At 45.9% G+C, this 18,686-nt stretch overlaps 1 protein-coding gene across 2 annotated transcripts; it reads right to left on the bottom strand.

Annotated features, from left to right (window-relative positions):
- Positions 1 to 540: 540 nt before the first annotated feature.
- On the bottom strand, positions 541 to 17,762 carry tsc1b (TSC complex subunit 1b; the record flags this gene model as incomplete). 2 transcript variants are annotated; one of them, XM_079289845.1, is made up of 20 exons in its annotated part: positions 541 to 2,833; positions 3,219 to 3,392; positions 3,500 to 3,687; positions 5,024 to 5,146; positions 5,928 to 6,038; positions 6,197 to 6,379; positions 6,713 to 6,879; positions 8,235 to 8,278; positions 9,258 to 9,894; positions 10,636 to 10,743; positions 11,197 to 11,290; positions 11,862 to 11,983; positions 12,071 to 12,236; positions 12,982 to 13,100; positions 13,920 to 14,098; positions 15,260 to 15,333; positions 15,413 to 15,567; positions 15,865 to 16,009; positions 16,782 to 16,934; positions 17,670 to 17,762. In XM_079289845.1, 20 exons carry the CDS (start codon positions 17,760 to 17,762, stop codon positions 2,179 to 2,181), a joined length of 3,690 nt encoding a protein of 1,229 aa, XP_079145971.1. In that variant the 3' UTR covers positions 541 to 2,178. The 2 variants fall into 2 exon arrangements, with proteins under 2 accessions (XP_079145971.1, XP_079145972.1); XM_079289846.1 differs by lacking the exons at positions 15,413 to 15,567; positions 15,865 to 16,009; positions 16,782 to 16,934; positions 17,670 to 17,762 and having other exon boundaries at positions 15,242 to 15,273.
- Between the last annotated feature and the right edge of the window lie 924 nt (positions 17,763 to 18,686).

Genomic DNA, 18,686 nt, shown 5'->3' with positions numbered 1-18,686 from the left:
CACGTGAGAGTGGGAGCATTGTTCTATTCTAAGATTATTAACTGCGTCAGTACAACAATTCTTAAGAAGTTACTTTTACTATTCTTATACAGGTGTTACTGTATCGTTGTCACATTTTGTAAGCATCTTACGTGTGTGTATTCTTTCTATTAACTTCTATGTACTGTGGCAGGGTTAGTCAAGCTCTTTTGAATGAAGGCCATATACAAATACATATTAGGAGTCACGGGATGGACAATAGTGAATGTGTAGTTTTCAACATGACAACAAAATTCCTACATTTGGTTCCGTTCATGGCCTAAGCTCCCACATAAAATATTATGATGCTAATGTAGTTAAATCTAACGTGTGAATTCATACGAGCACGTGTCCCGTCCCAAAAACAAACTCAACACGGCGGAATGACGAAAACATCTTGACGCTGGATTTTACAAAGGGCGGCTTACATTCAGCAGCAGAATAAAAGCAAAACTCAGAATTGTAGTGCAAAACATTGAAGACGATCTTTATTGTTCACAGTTAAAACACAAGCCACTGCTTTCCTTTTTGCCATTTGATCCCAGATTGTCCAGCTCAGGTCAGAGTCCTGGTTTCTTCAGTTTGTGCTGATTGTACCTTCTGTCTTGGTTTGCGGTAGTTACTACGGTTGGCGTTTAAAGTGGATTGTTGAACATGCTTTAGATAGCGAGGCAAAAGGAAGTGACAGCAGGCGTTCCCGGTGGACAACAGGATTAGTTTACTTCTAATACTCAGAGGAAACTCCCCGTTTATCAGACCTGCACAAAAGGAACCCGATTGGACGAGACGTTGTCTTTCCCACGGTGTACCAGCTGACTGTACGCGCAGCACGAGAAACAACACCTCTGTTCAGAGTCGTTCCCGTTCAGCCAGAACACAAATGTTTGTATGGCACTTCAAAAATGATCAGCAGGTCATCCTGAACAGAAAAAAAGAAGCTTGGGCTTGTGTCATTTGCCAGGTCTGATTCAAATTTAGGATATGTACTTCATGGCTGAATAAATACAAAAAAAAAAAAAAAAAAAAAACAGAAGGTGGAAATTCCAAACACTTTCCTCGATGAGTCATTGCTGAAATGCCAGAACCAACACGACTGCATCACCCATGCGCTTTCACAGTCGTGAAAAAAAAACCACAAGCAGACTAATTTTGGATAAAAAATTTAAATTAAAAAAAAACCTCAATGGAGACATTTTTTGTTTTCCACTCCACGGCTTCCCCAGAGCAAAAGCCAAACACCTCCATGTGCCCATCACCTCCACCGCTCTGATGCAACACTCAACATGCACTCCTCACACCAAAAACATTTTTCGGTCCGTGGTCGACGCCAAAGTGCTCCGAACAGATGATCGTGACAAATTATAACTCCTGCTGTTAATAAGTGATTAGGTTTTAAAGGGTGGGTACACCCAAACTATGAATAAAACTAAACATTTTCTCACTTGGTTGCAGTGGTACAGACTGGAGTTACATTTGTCCAAATTTGGAGATTTGTGTCAGAGATTGCCGTCTCCACATGCAACACAATGGAGGTGGCTGTATTGGTGGTGCTAACAGCATTTACAAATAACATATTAGAACAGCAACTTGTCTTCCTGGAAAGCGTGTCTCCATCAAAGAAGACTTCACTTAAAAACAACCTTCTGAAACAGTGTCACTAACTGATCTTTCAATGCTGCGAGCGCCACTGAACTTCCAGTCACTTCCATTGTGCCAGCAGAAATCTCAGAGACCGATTTCTCACAACTTGGATAAATGAAAGCGAAACTTTCCGCATGGCTGGTACAACTGGAGCCAAGCGGGATGTTTGCAGTTCGGATGAACTGACCCTTAAAAACGTTGGGCTCACAGTGTCACATGAGAGTTATTGATCACTGTTCGGCGTATTTGTCTCATAATCAAAGACTAGCATCGTCGCTGGTAACATCACATCCACTTAGTATCCCTCTCATCATGTCAAATTCATCGGGGGAATGACTGAAGAAAAAAAGAAAAAAAAAGTAGAACAACATTGTGGGAAATCCTGTTGTCCACTCAGAGGAATGGAACAAATAACACAGAAATCCAAAGAGTTGCTGACGGGTTACTCTTTCTGCGGATTTAGCTCTTCTGCGACGTTAAACTCGTCTCCGGACCTCCGTCCCGGCTCAGTCCAATGTCTTAACTGTGCTCGTGATGCGTTTCATTGTAGTCCATGATCTTTAGCTGCTGCTGCCGGGGGCGCCCTGAACCCGCCTGACCCCGCCCTCCACCTGATCCCGCCTTCCTGCGGGGGCTTTCCTGGCTGGAGGCCCGCTGCTTGGGCTCAGAGGGGGGCTCCTTGGTGGGCACAGTGAGAGGAGTGGCGAGGGCCGGGGCGGCGGAATGTGCCGAGCCGCCGGGGGCGACATAACCGGGGCAGGGCGGCTCCACGCACAGCTCCGTCTTCAGGCCGTGGGCGAGGCCAGCCAGGCGTGACGACGACTGCTGCTGCTCCTCCTCCTCCTCGTCACACTGGCTCTCGCTCTTGTTGCGGAACAGCTCGCGGGCCCTCATGCCCAGGAAGCTCTTGGCGCTGGGGTAGGAGCCCACGATGAGCGGCGCGTCGGCCGGGGGCAGGGGCGCGAGCAAGTTGGCGTAGGGACAGGACAGGGAGGGCTCCTCCAGCAGGGATGGGGCCTGGTCCTGGCTGCCGGAGTAGGCCGTGGTCCTGGAAGAGTTGCTCGCCTTTGGTTGACGTGGCGATAAAGTGCTGCTGTGGCTCCGAGGGGAGCCGCGCGGTGGTCTGCTGCCCACTTCTTCGTTGGTGTGAAGTTGTCTGTCTGGTACCGTGACACTGTGGCGGACAAGAGAAACACTAAAGTAGTAAGTATTCATGTCCATCGAGACAATACCAGTACATGCGTGCATTATATCTGAGGGGTCATGGGAAACACAATTTAAAATGCATGTATGATTTATGATCCATGTTCTATGTGTGCATGTGGATCGTGATGCTGGCAAGAGTATTGTGTGATACAGCGGCTTGGAGCCCAACTCGAGATGTGAAACTGTCCACGATGACTGTATGTGGTTAAAAAAAAATACAATCACAGATCTTTGTGTGAATTGCTTGCAAAAAGTAAGTTACAAGTAAATGTGGCAGTCTAAATGTAACACAGTAGGATGCAAACTGAACAGCTAAAAAAAAAAAAAAAAAAAAATACAGTGCTGAGCCTGACCTGGAGTCAGCAGAAGCGTGAGGCTCAGCGTCACCCCCTGGTGGCGAGCTGCTGGCGGTGCCGGCCGGCGCCTCCGTCTCCACTCTGCTGTAGAGCTGCAGGAGTTCAGTCTGCAGCAGCTGAGTGATTCTCCTCTGAGCCTGATACCTGCTGTCTGAGCCCTGCAGCTCCGCCCTGCAAACAGAGAGCAGAGAGGGAAAAGAATCAAGAAAAAGATGACGCGGGAGCGAGCGAGAGGACACGAGGAGCTTGTGTTGAGGACTCGAGAGGTTCGCGCTCACTTCGCTTGACACTTCACGTCCTCGAGGAACTTCTTCTGCTCGGCGATGAGGTGCTCCTTCTTGGAGTGGTGCGTCTCCAGCTCGCAGACTCTTTGCTGCGCCGCCTCCATTTTCTGACCCTGAACCAGCAGGCTCTGCCTCAGCGTCTCCACCTCTTTCCCATAAGACAGCTTCAGCATCTGGGCCTCCTGGGTTGGTGGGTCGTCGTCCACACAGGTACAAAGAGCAGGAAGCAACGAGAAATGAACGAGAGGGTGAAGGAGACGCAGACCAAGGATTGTGGCGCTTATATAAAAAAAGAAAAAAAGTTTATCGCCATGTGACAGCAGCTTGTTCTTTCCATGGTAGTTCTATGGGGAGTTTTCAGTGTGCGTCACTATTTTTCTGTGCAATAAATGCTACTTTCTGCCATTATCTACAGCACCTGTGAATGTGCTTTGACTCAGAGGAACTCAGTTTCTTTCTTTGTAGACTTCTACTTCATGTGGTGCATTCAATGAAGCGCTGGACATCCGAAACGTGAGTGTCAACTGAGAAATGATATGAAATAGTAATTTCAGGAGAATGTAGTTTACAATATACTAATTATACAGGTGTGAAAATGCATCCAAAGTGTGGCTCTGTAGCACAGTACAAAGTACAGGAGTCAAATCTAGGAAAACAAATATTGGATTTTACAACAACTCAGGTCTCCCAAACGTACCAGATAAAATGCACCGCTACTCGAGTGTTGATAGTTGCGTTATAGCTGGCGAGAAACATCAGTCAGCGTTACTGTCGGACTCATTATCTGAGCTACTCTATACAAAACCCCAAAAAAATGTTTCAGTAAGATGCACGAAGCAGGCCTCTCCATGATCACAACCAACTATGACGTGCAAGAAACTATTTGGAACATGGGTAAGACGCAAAATGACAACATCTGGCGCAATTGTATGATGCGACAAAGGCGGCAAATGTCCATCATTTTCTAGTATACAACATTTTCTAACTCAATGGATTACTCCTTTGGAGGCAAAAAAGCACAAGCTGAAATGAATTTAATCTCCAGTCTATTTTCTAATCTTTGAATGATTAACCAACCCCCAAATCGTATCTGTGTGTCGGTAGATTAGATTAGAACATGTGACTTTAACACCGGAGGGTTCGTTCATTTCCACACCTGAACCTGTCAGGCTCTGTTGAGGGTAAAACACACAAAGAGCACTTAGGATTTACTTTCCTTCCTTTTACTGGAAGTTAACGGATGGGAATTCATGAGCAGAATATATTTTACGATAGACTTAAATAATGGAGATTGAAATGAAGTCTTTTCTCACACTTAATACAACTATTTTAAATGTTGTATAACTATGATGACCATGACATGATCTAGAAAGACCATCTTACAGTGAAGCTAAAAACGCTTCAGCGGGACAGTTTGACTTGGCGCCCAACAAACCCAATTAGTGTCCCTTTTTTCACCTCAGTACGTCTTCTCCGCAGTTCTCCCACACACACACACACACACTTCTTCCACCGTACCTTGGTATTGTCGGCGCCTGCGTGGGGTAACTCCTGCATGGACAGCTTATGCGCCTCCCCGAGGAGCAGCAGCTGCTTGTTCAGGAAGCTCATCTGCTGCTGGGTGCTCTCACTGTTGCTCAGCTGAAGGACACACGAGACAAACAATGTCGACGGAGGGCAAAACAGCAATTAAGCTACAAACCAAACCTGTCCAGGAATATCTGGGAGCGCATCCACAACAGGCACGGCAGAATGAGTCACTAATGATCTCTCGCAGAAACCCGCTGAATACTCAACAAGCTGCGCCCGACGAGCCGTCTAAACATTTCAGTGTACGCGTCACGCTAAGGAGCTTCTTCATGACACTGTACAGACAGTCTCTGAAAGTGATGTTAAGATATTAATCCACGCACTATGCAGTCTATTCATTCTGTCTGAGCATCATAAGTAAGGAGCTTTAGTCATCTAACAGCCCGTTTCCTGAATCAACTGCTCCGTGTCTGTCAGGATTTCGGGTTCAGTCTGGGTCGGAGGAGGGAAACAGACTTCAAACAAGCCCCAGGAGGCAAAAAACACCCGAAGCCCCCGTGATGCTGACCCAAAAATAGAGAGGGAGAGATGGCATCTCCAAGGCAACCGGGCCCTGGGACAGGCTGCAGTCTGGGGAGAGGTGGCAGGACGAGGACATGCGCTGCTGTAACCCCAGATGTCCTTCAGCCGGCTCCACTCCTCCATTTAGAAAGGCAGAAGGAGGCACGCAGGAATCTTTGGGGATTTACATTCTACACTAGATTAGCCAGAAGGGCAGCAACGAAAGAGTGCTGCTGGATTTTTTTAAAGTGGGGTTGTAGGCGGTCTACGTGCCTTTTAATCAATGACCTGAAACTAGTTCACTCACCCCATTAAATAAGTCTTCCTTTACCTTGATAGACATCTGGTTGAGGAGGTGACCAGTGTGGCACACTTTGTTGTTGGCCCTCTGAAGCTCCGCCTCCAGCTCATCTATCCTCTTCTGGCACTCATGTAACTTGCTCTGGAGAACCCGAACAGAACCAGATTAAAGAGTCACATTAGATCTTCTAAAGGCAACTACGGTGGACAAATAGAGGTGTACTTTATCATCATGAAGCTGCCTTAAAACACAGTTATTTATACATTTGTGTGCCTGTATCTAGATCAGTGTGTGTGTACCTGGAGCTCCTGGTTCTTGGTGTAGTAGTCATCCCGACCCTGCTGCAGCTGTCTGATCTGACTGTGCAGCCTGGTCACCACCGTCTCCCGGTCGTCCCACAGCTGCCTGTACCGCTGCTGCTCCACCTGCAGACTCTCCCTCAGAGACACGATGTCCACACCCTGCAGGTTCAGCTGGTCCTTCTGCGCGCGCACACACACACACACACACACACACGCACGTTAAGCACAAAGAGTACGGAGTTTCTAAACGTCTGTTAGAAAGAACAGATGCTTAAAACTGCAGCAGTTTGTTCAGTCCAGCTTTTTTTTTAGCGATGGCAGGGCCAGACAATACTTTTTTTTTTTTTTTACTGTCACAAAACGGAATTACTGTGCAACATGTTCAGCCGATTGAATGTGTCAGTGCTCCACCTCGTTGTTTACACTTCATTCCAGAAGACAAAACATTTAATACTGTTTTTTTGGGGGTCTCCAGCAGGGCTAATCTGTGATAATGAGCGCGTGCACACTTGCCATAGCGTTGTTCTGCTCCTCCAGCGCGGTGGCGTTGATGATGCGTCGGAGGAGGCGTCGGTTGCGGACGGCGTGCTGCTCCCTCTTGTAGCGCTCGTACAGCAGCTGGTTGTGCAGCAGGAGCAGCTGGCTGCGCAGCGTGTGAAGCTCGTCCAGCGGAGCAGAGCCTGGAGAGGCCACGGTAATAACAATGTAATTAACACGGTCACACGAGTAGAAACAAACACAATTATTGGTAAAGTGTGGGATAGCACAGGTGACTCAATGAGATTTCGCCAAGCCATAAACGCTGACAGCCTTCCGGTGTAAATGTCCATCATTGGCAATAAACAAAATCAAGTTTTACGTATCTCACTTTACAAAAGGGAACATTTGCTGACCGGTCACACAGTGACGGGAAACTAGAAATGCTAAACTATTTCAAGGGCATAGATCTTCGCTGGCTTTCTGTAATCCTTAAAATTTGATTTGACACAACACAAAACATTTAAAAATGATTTAATTTGAATTATAATGTGCATCATAACAACCATAATGACAGTCATGTGACGCACGTATATTTAGTCTTTTCAGATTATTGCAGCAAGTCATTACATATTTTCATGAATGAAGCTGTTATCCATGATTTCTTCAAAGCCACAAGACTCCTTTGCCAAAAACTGTTCCTCGCAGAACACGGGAGTTTCTTAGCTGCCTTAAAGCGGTATTGTTGTACGTGTTATTGTGAGTCTTCAGTATTTATAGGGTTAGATTGGATCCATTAAAGTCACACAACAAAAACTGATCATGGCAACGTCCTTGTTCAGCAAGGTCAATGACTGTTTTTGTCAGAAGGAGTCTTGTGGCTTTGAAGAGGACTTCCTGTTGGAAAGGGCTGTCTCACTGCATAGCAAGGCGGTGAAAATATTGTAAATATAGCATACACTTAAACTAATGTTGATTTTGTCTAAAATGCGTTTTGCATACAACCCCACTTTAAAAAAAAAAAATCCAAACGACCTGCTCAAGGCTGCCGTTTACCCAGTTAATCACATTCCAAAATATATTTTAAATGTTGTACTAGTCAACCCCTACAATTGGCCAACATTACTCTGGATACAGAGCTTCCCTTGTCAACACGTACGAACGAAGGAACATTTAAATAGAAAAGCATCCTGAGAATTTGAACCAAGACCAAGTCATCAGTCAGCCACAAGCTCCAAGTTGAATTTAGTTTGAGACGCAATCAACATTACATGACTCCCATCAGCCAACCAGGGGAGATGATTCAATTCTAGAGTTGTAATTACAAGTTGGCCAAGAGTATTAACAAAACAGGCTCTGCATGACTGTGGGAACTCTGCGTTTCTGATTAACTTCTGCTGAACAAATTCCCCCTCTGGCTGGGTAACATTTCAACAGGCTGCTCATGTCTCGGAGCTCGTGACGAATCCCTAGTCATGCCTGAATAACGCTCCATCTGCAGCCTCCATAACGGCTTCTTTTATCAGTGTACGGCAGGCTAGTGCTGCCAGTGTTTTACCTCCAAAGTGCGTCCAGTCAGCTGACTTACTTGGCAAAGGTAATCTGGAAGAGCAGAACGAAAGAAAAACATTTTAGAAGAATGATCTCTCTGGGATGTTTCTTCTCTTTAGTGATTCATGGCAGTCAGGATGTGTAAGGATATGATCATTTTCAGTGTATATACGTGGTTTAGGAAAAGCAAGAGCTTCTGGTGTTGAGAATGGGGAAAGAAACAATTATTCTGTTGCTAAATTCACCAACGTTTCATTGATGAACATACTATATCTCAAACCAGGTTTTAACACAACGAGGTATTCATAAGGAAACACTGCAGCGGCTGGGGCAGCTATAGACGGCCCAGACTGCACTAATCTACGCTGAGACACAACGTGGGTGAAATGTGTGGAAAACACAGGTCAACACAGACAATGGATAGATGGATATATTCAAATAACTCAAAACTATTGTCGCTTTTGAAACATAAGATTTTGCTCTCCTGAAACACCCAAAACATGATTGTAAATACAGTTTGCCATTTGTCTCAGCGTAATGTCTTTCCGCTGATTGTATTCCCTCCATCCGGCCGCGTTTGTCTCCGATGAAGACCGACGTTGGGGTGATGAGCCACGGAAAAGAGCGAAGCCAGATCGTTCTGTGCCCAATGTGTACTTTGCTGACACGGTTGTATTGTTGGCCCTGAGGACCAGCTGTGTGTGTGTGTGTGTGTGTATGTGTGAAAGGGGCCGAGGGATTCTGAACAATGTCGTGCTTGTTCTAAACTGGGTGTTTCCTTTCGGCTGCGGTAACAGACTGGAAACAACCCAGACAGGCTGTTCACAGTGACCAGCACACCGAGACTCACAACACCCTCTTTCACACCGACAACACACTCCAAGTCCAGAGAGCAGTCAGAGAGCAAAAGTCAAAATGGTGGCAAAAAACCTGTTCAGGTGTAAATGGCAAATAAAAGATAAGAAGAAAATAAAAGCCATAAAACCTCAAATCAAAATCGACCTGTGCGGATGGGAAGCTAAGCCCTTACCTCTTGAGAACTTTATCATGGGTGTCGCTCCCCTGCTGAACAAGGCGATCCAGCACCTCCAGCGGGGAAGCGGTCGCGACTCCTTCCTCCTCCCCGTCCTCCAGCCCCTCCTCCCGCTGCAGCATCCTCTCCAGCGCCGCCTTGTGCACCGCCTCCGTCGTCTTCTGGCCCACGAAGAGCGAGGCCGCCCTGGGCAGGGCCAGGTTGAAGAACGACTCGTAGGGCACCGGCGCCTTGTCGCACGGGCTCGGGGAGAACATCCCGAACTTCGCCAAGTCCTCGTCCGGGGCCGAGGGGCTCCGGTGCAGGTGGTGATCGATGGGGGTGAACCCTGACTGGAAGGACCAGGACTGCTCGAGGCCGAGGGCTGAGCTCCTGCTGTCCCCTGCTCCGCCTCCTCCCCTTTCGCTCCCGCCGCCACTGGTACTCGCGGTGGTCTCCCCTTTGTCCGGCGTGGATACGACATGCTGGGTGTCGCTGGCGGGACCGCCGGGCTGGATGTCGGAGAAGGTCTTGTCTGGTGCCTGACAGCCGGTCAGAGTCTCCGTGGTGAGATAGAACGGGGAGTCGAAGTCCCTCAAACCCGACAGCTCCTGCTTCTCCTCGGTGATCTTCAGCAGCTCCTCTGTGATGGCAGCTGCAGCAGAAACAGCATACGGGTGATCGAGGTGGACTTAAAGCGGAAATACTTGAAGTGTGAAGTACCTGCTATCCGGCACAGATAAAAACAACAAGGTGTCTGGGATTCTGTTTGGTTTTCTTTCCTCAAAGAGAGAAGGGAAATGTTTAAGTCTAAGCAGCTAGCTTTGGCAGCAAGAGCTTGTGCCATTTGGCAGATGCTTCCATGCAAAGTGCTTCACAGTACTGTCGGTGCATTCATTTTTAGTACGAGTGGCTCAAGTGGGATTTAAAACCAGTGACTGCGCAGCGATAGCTGAACACAAGCAGGTATATAAACAGTGTGTTAGCATCTTGGATGTTTAGTCAAAGTGTGTGAGCACAGGTGCATTCAGCGCGTGGGATCCAATTCAACACTTTTGGGTTCAGTCAAAACTAAATACCGTTCTGAATGACTTGAAATGATGTTAATCGCACCTATATGTATGGTGTCCGCAATAGGATATCTCTGTTTAAAATGGAGCCAAATATTTTTATGTTGGCTAAAGAAGGAATTTGGGCAAATTGGTTCATCGATACTGGAACACCAAACCTGGGTCTGGCCATTTTAGTGGTGTGGCTGTTAAAACACACCCCCACAGCAGTTTAACTCCTGTATTTTTTGTGCTTCCCCACCAAGAAAAATCAGCAAACAGCAGATTTTGGTTGTGTGAGGATACCCACAATTACAGCTCTTGGATCAAATCAAGTGGACACTCACCCTCTTCCCTCTCTTTCTCTGTCCTCAGCTGAAGCTCCAGCTCCTGTTTCTTCATGAAGACCGACAGCTCCGTCAGAGTCATGGAGACGTTCTCCGCAGCTCCCGCTTCTGATGAGGGAGAGTCACACAAGTGTGGGTCAGAAACACGTCTCAAAAAGAAAAAAGGCAAAAACATCGACGCTACAAATCCACCTCTGATAGTTATTTTTTTAGGAATGTTTGCACCTCGTTAAGATCAACGATCCAATATTGCTATCGCAAATACAGATCGGTAGACGAGACAGGTCTGTCTGTCAACACCCGAGTGGACTCTCTGATCACGTGGTACATCGAATAATCGTCACAGGAGGAAAATGTGCTTTTTGAGGCAGACAGAGAGTGAAGTGCACTAAAAACAACAAATATTACTGAACCTTTTAACCACGACTGAGTCCTCTCCGGGTTAAATTATTAACCGTGCTTTTCCACGGGTTCATTTTGGATGCCATTGAAAATTGAGGAGCTGTGAAGAACTTTACTTTGAAATCAACGACAATTAAATCACAGAGATGAGACACTTACCTCTGTTTGTTGCTACTTCCGCAGTCTTCTCTGTATCTTTCACTGGTTCCTGTCTCACCAGTGCAGGCTTACCACTTTCTCCATGTCGCCGATCCTGGAAAGTCAAAGTTTATAGTTTTCATTTATCCTTTACGTTGTAGTGAATGATGTGGGATTAAAGACCTCAGGCTCTTATTATTGCCTACTTCTACATTCATGCACCAGAATAAAGAACATTTATGAGACAAAAATCACCCCCGAATCAGACTCCTGCTGCGAACCAACAATATGACTGCGAGGATTTCAACTCTTTTCTCCCGATGAGTCACTCCAGAATCAAAGCATGTTAATGAATTTGCCTCCTGCTGACTCGGAAATGAGTTTTCAAGACGATACAAGTTAAGATCATTTGAGTCGGCGGACACGTTTGTCATATTTGCTTGGACGTTCCTAATTAGCAACACAAGAGGAACAGTCTCCTGAATAATTTAACTATTGTGAAATTCAGAAAAGCAGCATTTGCCTTTTGCACTGAAAAACTAAATATTTGAAAAAGTCTGTTTGTGAAAGTACAAATAAAATTCACAAATAGACATCGAACTGTCACTAACTCACTGACTGGGGGGAAAAAATGGAAACAAGTGGTGTTGTAATGACAATTTTAAAATGCAGGGGAGAGAGCATACCTTTCTTGGCGGACTGGACTGGACTGTGTTGGCTGGTAAGGAGATTATGGGGAAGTCATCTGACAGGGTGGGAGGTGGGGAAGAGGTGGCTGGCGTGCTGGAGGCAGGCGTTCCTTTTCCTCCTGCTCAAAAACAAATCAGTGGTCAGCAGAAGAGAAAATTCCAGATCAGTGCACCAACAGCTCTCTTGTTAACGTGCGAGCGCTGACCTGATGTGCATTGGAAGCGGCCGGGGAGGTGTGAGGCACTGTGGGAGAGCTCCGAGTTGGGCGACATGCCTCTGGAGGAAGGGGGCGTGGCCATGCCACACAACGAGGAGGGGCTCCACAGAGGGTCCTTGCCCCCACAGGAAGAGTTGAGTTCACCAGAGGAGTTCTGTGACGAAAGAGACCCAAACGATTCCAGCGCCGACAGAGAAACCATCACAACGCAGATATAAGCTGCCGATCTCCAAAGTCAGAGTTCGTGCTACGTTTACACAACAGTCAGTCAGGTTGCGTTGACGGTCTCAAAATCTTACATTCCACCTTGCAGGCTGAAGTGGGGTGTAATTACATGGTTTATAACAGAGATCGGCCAACTCTGAGACAAAAATAAAAGCAGTGAACATTTGTTGTTGTTGTTGTTGGGCATCTAGTAACTAAACCCATCATGGGAAGATGCGAGTCAAGATCTGGGTGGCTCACCACCTCAGCTAAACAATTTCTTGGGGGGGAAACTGAATTGGTAGTTCGGACTCACTCTAATATCCAGATCCTTTGGCCGATCGTCCACCTTGCTGAATCCCTGACCTCTGACCTCCCTTCAGAAAACGCAAGTGTTGCTTTCGGGATCCAATTACTGCTGTAATGATTGTAACTGAGGGAGGAGTACTTCCTCCTTATTGTACTACAGTTAAAAATGTATGTAACATTAAGTAATATGATCCTGGACACTTTCAAGTTGTTGATGAACCTTTACTGAAATATGTGACTTTCAATATTAAATTCACCTGGTGTGAGAGTGGAGCATCTTGCCCAGAACGACACAATTTCACTCAATGTACCCCCCTGCTACCACCCCCCCGATCAGCTACCTTGCAGCTCAACCAACATTCTGACAGCGTTATGGATGAGCTTACCTGCCGTCTGGAGGTCTGTGGGCTGCGGGGGGAGGACTGCGTCCCTGAGAAGGGGGGCAAGGACAGGGGCGGGGGTAGCGGCTGCCGTGGAGTCGAGAACGGGGTCGAAGAAGAACTTCCTGTTGTCAAGAAGACAAATAGTCGGATCAATCCTCCAATGGTAGCACCTACTGCTCTTTAGGACACTGCTGTTTGGGGTTTGTCCTTTAAACCAGTTAGAATACAATGTTTAATATCAAAAACACAAGCGCTGTACTACTGCAGCACATACTCATATTAGTAGCACGACACATGGACACAACCAGTACTGACGGTTAATAACATCAGATGGATGATTCCTTTTGTTTGCACTGTATCCAACATACTGTTGCTAAATTTACATGTGGACGGAAAGATGCACTGAAATGGTTAATTCCTTCAACAGGGACACTGAGAACTTAAAATTCAAGATGTCAGCTGAAGTTTTGCCAATATTTGTATCTGACTGTACATTACATCTATATGTTGCTTGCATTCCCATATCGCTCTATTACCCATTGAATATTTCTCAATACATTTTTTCCCAGAAAATGTACTTTATTATGAAATATTACATGTACGCTTTCACATTAAAAGAGTTTTGTTTATGCCAAAATACACGTGCAACATCCAAATGTGGCCCATAAGATTTTAAACTCACTAGATGTCAGATACAGATTACCAAACTGTGTTAGTTCCAGCATAAATTGAATCAAATGTTTGTTTGGGTTTTGAATGTCTGTCGTCATATTTTATGACATCATCATCATAAAAAGATTACCCCCAAAAGAGACGTTTGTCATTGTGGTTAAACAAACGTAACCTACGGTGTCTTTAGATCGCTGCTAGACCATTTATAGTTGTGCTTCCTGTATGGTTGGGGCTCTACCAGGCGTCTTACGCATGAGGGGTTTACTGACCGAAGCTGCTGTGGAGGTCTGTGTAGGGGCTGGAAGTGCAGTCTTGTGGTCGCAGGTGGACTTGGGGGTAAAAGTTGGCAGGCATGTTGGCGTAGCCCTCCTCACAGGAGGCCTCCTTGGGGTCTAGAGACACTTTGGCACATTCGATGACGATATCGTGGATTTCATACTTTTTCCACCTGCAGCAAAAGCACAGCACCGATCGTCAAGGAGATGCGGTAGACTTGGAAAAGAAGGTTAAACAGTGAATTGTTCCTTTACAAGGCAGAGCAGTGCAGGCAGCGTCGGAAATACACAAGGGCAAAGCTGCCCCAAAGAAATATCATTTTGCCCCGGATATCACTAGGAGAGGGGCAAACAATGCCCCCGAAAAAAAGGGAGCGCTTCTGAATCAGACCTGTGACTGCGGTCAACTCAGCAGACACTTACATGTTAGTGCACCTATATCCTGAAATTCACGGTAAACGCATTCAAGCGGCGCAGATCGGGAGCGAGCGAAGGACTTTGAAAGTTAACGTAAAGATTAACGTGAGACAACATCCGGTTTCTTCAGACGAACATCCGGTCTTCAGAATAAGATGCCAACAAAGTACACATATTGCATAATGGAAATGAGATTAAATGAATTATATTCACATGAAGTATACAACATGCTACCTGCATCTCATGAGTTAAAGGGAAAATACACCTACATTGTGCGTAAAGCGTCTTTATTCTTTGATTTGAGGGTCGCTGGAAGTTAATAATACCTGAGTGACAGTCAATTAAGATATTTTACGAAGCAAAAACTCTGAACTGAATTTGTACCTTCAAATGGCACATTTTTAAGGTGCTATAAAATGTTTCTCAAAAATTCCACAGAATGACTAACGCATAAGTTCAGGACAGAAATGGGTAATATCACAATATTTGAGGTGCTACAAAAATATCTCTCAATAATTCCATACAATGACTGATGTATATGTAATCAAGGCATCGTTGACTTAATAATTGTTAATAGTTGTTTAAAACATTTAACAATAATAAATAACTACAAAGAAATAATAAAATAGAATGCGATTGTCTGATAAGTTAGTTTTTTGTTAAATAAATCGAAGAAAACGCTTTGAATCTGTAGGCTACTGCCCAATAGTCTTATTATTGCCATTTGATGACAATTGCTCATATACTGTAAGCCTAAATAAGTGTATGTATTATTTTGAACAAAGGTTAAATGTTATTTCACAAGTTTCAAAAAAATGCCCCCAGTTTTTTGAAAATGCCCCTGGATTTAAGTCAGTGGGGGCAAAAATTGCCCCCAAAATAATATGTGAATTTCCTACCCTGAGTGCAGGGTTTACCTGGCGGGGTCGAGCTCATGGTCCTTGGTACCCGTCACCAGTTCTGGGTGAATACGAACGTGTTCAAGCATCGGCTGGATGGTCGGACAAAAAATCTCCATTAGTACTTTGTAATAACGTAGAATGAGAAAGCACGGCAGCAGGGGTCCTCACCTTCACTACTTCCTCAAACGTTTCCATGTTCTCCTTCATGCTGTAATGGGAGCGCAGGTAGGACACAAAGTTGCAAGGGTACATGCCGTAGAGACGGTGGAAGAGTGAGTAGACGCTGGCGTGCAGGTGGATTAGGTAAACCTCCGAAACGTGCCCTGAACGAGTCAGAAATATCAAACATTCAAAAACTTGAAACACATAAGAAGCCTATGGGTGGTTGACTCTTTGGTAGATGAGACGAAAACACAATATTCAAGTGGCTGAAAAGGTTTATGTAGTATGTACAGTATTAAAAGTGATATTTTCTGCTAGCAATACATCATACATCATTATCCTGTGCTGTACTCGAAGTTAGTGTGCGAGTAGTTGCCACCCCAAAGACTAGCTGGGGCGACCCATTCACACACACGTTGCACCGACGTGTTCTGCGAGATGTGACAGGAAGCTCCTACCGGGATTCTTAAGGTTCCAAGACGCCAGGCGGCCGAAGATGTCGAAATACTCCCACAGGTGTTGCTTCCCGGCTTGAGGGATCATGGGGAGCAGAGTGATCAGCACCAGCACTCCGGTTATCAGCACCACTACGTCCGTATCCGTCTGCCAGGACGTTGGACAAAAGTTGGTTTGTGACAAAGTCAGAGATTGAAAAAGTTGAAATTAAGAACTTTTAATTTGTGATTTGACAAAGACAGTTAATAACTGTCGGTGCCAGAATGGGCCGGATAACCTTTAGCTGGGAGAGGGTTGAGGAGCCAGGTAGTTGGTTGGTTTAAAAGCAAACACCAGCCTATTGCAGCAGACTATGCACATAATCAATATCTCATTTGACGAAACAATGATTTGCTAAAATCATGTCTGAAATAACTGAAATATATACAATAAGCCGAGCAAAGTGGAATCTTATACTTACACTTATATCAAAGCGTTATTGACGTAACGGAGCTGTCTGCCATTCTCCGTTATGAACGTACTCGTCACTACCGCATTGCGTTGAGGGATATTTATGTCGCAGAAGGGTCCAATAGTATGCAATTCACGTACTGTTGGTTTCATACTCAGGTTTCGGACGATTTTAACGCACTGAATATCATAAGATTCCAGCTCAACCAATGCTCTAAGAAGTCTACCTGTGCTGTTAGAGAATGTGCTGTTATCCACACGTCTGCTTGCTTTGTTCGCAAATTAAACAAATATATATTGTTTGATGGAGCACCGAAACCTTAAAAGGAAATTGTAAATTATAAGAGTCCGCCCAAATATCACACATGCCATGCGATTCTAAAGCAGCAGGACGGTCGTCCGTCCACACGCCGCTCAGTGCCTCGGCGAGACGAGGCCTTTGCTCACCGAGTCACAGCTGGGTGGTTACCTTGAGGCATTTGAGCAGCGACAGCAGCAGAGGGTATCGAGCGATCTTGTGGATCCAGGACGGCTGCTTGCGGACGACGTGGCCGAGCAGGGTGAGGGTGGGCAGACGGCAGGCCTGTCTGGTCATGCACTCGTTCATCTTGTCCAGAAGGTGCTGCGATGGGGAGGGAGGGACAAGCGGAGTTAGCTCTGTATTCAACACAATAAGGTGGCTGGAGTTCTTTTTCTTGTTAGTAATTGATAAGGAGAGGAAACTACCCTGAAACTTAATTTAGAAGTGCACTTTTTCTATATCGAGATCATATATTATTAAGTTACACAAACAAGTAGCAGCTACAAATCACCGCTGTGATTCTACGCCGACCTCTCGCGGAAGTTGCTACGGGCGTTTTGATTAGATGCAAATTAAATCATAGGAGACTGCAGAAATAATGACAATGACCTCAAAGCCCGGCACCACAACACATCCACATCTTAGTCTGCTATGGCAATATGCAAATACAACGACGAAGCACTGGACGACCCACCCCGTAAATAAAATGTTACCAGACCTATCAGCTTGTAGTCGGTTTCTGATAATGGTTTTACTTTACGTTTACAACAGAGTCAACTTTTTAAAAGCTGTATAGAAGAACTGTGATCGTGATAGAGTCTGTTGTTTGACCTCCATGTTACTCAAGTATTTTACATGACGAGCTAGAATCCGATATATAAATCACATGCACAGATTGCTGGGCCTGTCCCTCTCAAACTACAGGAAGTCAAAGCACGGGGAGAGGAAAGCAAAAAAAAAGAAAGTTGAGCAGATCCTCTAATCCAGACGATTCAATCGGAAATAATTGATTTCACCCAAAAAATGTTGTTGTTTTAAATCCTGTGAGTCTCTCACCTTATCGTGTGGCTCTCTGACTGAGGAGAGGATATGCATGGCCTGGGCAGAGTTCGTTTCCAAGAAGTAGTCCACCAGCGCGTTCAGCAGCATGGACCCTCGCTCTTTAAGGAAAACAGGAAGGATAACAGGGAGGAGTTTGTTTATTTCTTCAAGAAATAGCAGTGAGCATACTAAAACCAGGAAATCAGCGGAGCGACGCTGTTGGTCTGTGAAAAGAGCCGGTAAAAAGTACATCAAACCTGGGCGATGAGGCACAGGCCAAACCGACGAGTAAAGTTACAAATTCTCAAAGCTCCCCAGATATCTGAACACACAAGGATAAACAACTCTGCCGGCAAAAGGAGCCAAGCCGCCCTACCGGTGCTGAGCTGCTCGTTGATGAGGCCTCTGATCTCATCTAGCTGCTGGAGGTCGGAGGTCTCAAGGAGCGGGAGGAGGTCCCCCACGTTGGGCTGCTCCCTGGCCATGGTCAGTGGCAGTGCTGGAGGGGGAGGCAGCGTCTCTCTCTCTCTCGGTGTCCGTCCCTGCCTGCCTGGAGGACTCCTGGGGCCACCCACCAACACAGTCTCCAGGCACCTCTACATCACACACAGAGAACCAAATTCATAAACATTCCCAGAATTAGCGAGCGCTGCGATCTGGGATTAGTGGTCACATGACAATACCGACCGAGCACTGGGAAGCAGGGTTTGTGCTCATGGAATTTTGTCCGAACTGGTAACTCGTCAAAATGACTCAGACATGTGATGCGGTGTAGTTAGCGGTGACAACTGTGGAACTACAATCCCCAACAGGACTGTTTTCATAAATTAGCACAAGTAGCAAACTGTCCGCTGGCAGCACTGGCTCGCTAATTGAAATGGCAAACCAGATTAAAAAGGGTTCCCATATGTTTTTTGGTTAACCTCTACTAGCGTGATGTCTCGTGCACACCAACAGAGCACACGCGTGCGCTCGTACATGCCAACGTACGGGCACACAGGTGACAAACCGATCGTGCCTGCCAATAAGCCC

The sequence above is a fragment of the Melanostigma gelatinosum genome (genome assembly GCF_949748355.1).
Source record: "Melanostigma gelatinosum genome assembly, chromosome: 18".
In the NCBI taxonomy this organism is placed as follows: domain Eukaryota; kingdom Metazoa; phylum Chordata; class Actinopteri; order Perciformes; family Zoarcidae; genus Melanostigma; species Melanostigma gelatinosum.
This window is presented reverse-complemented; position numbering and strand designations above follow the sequence as displayed.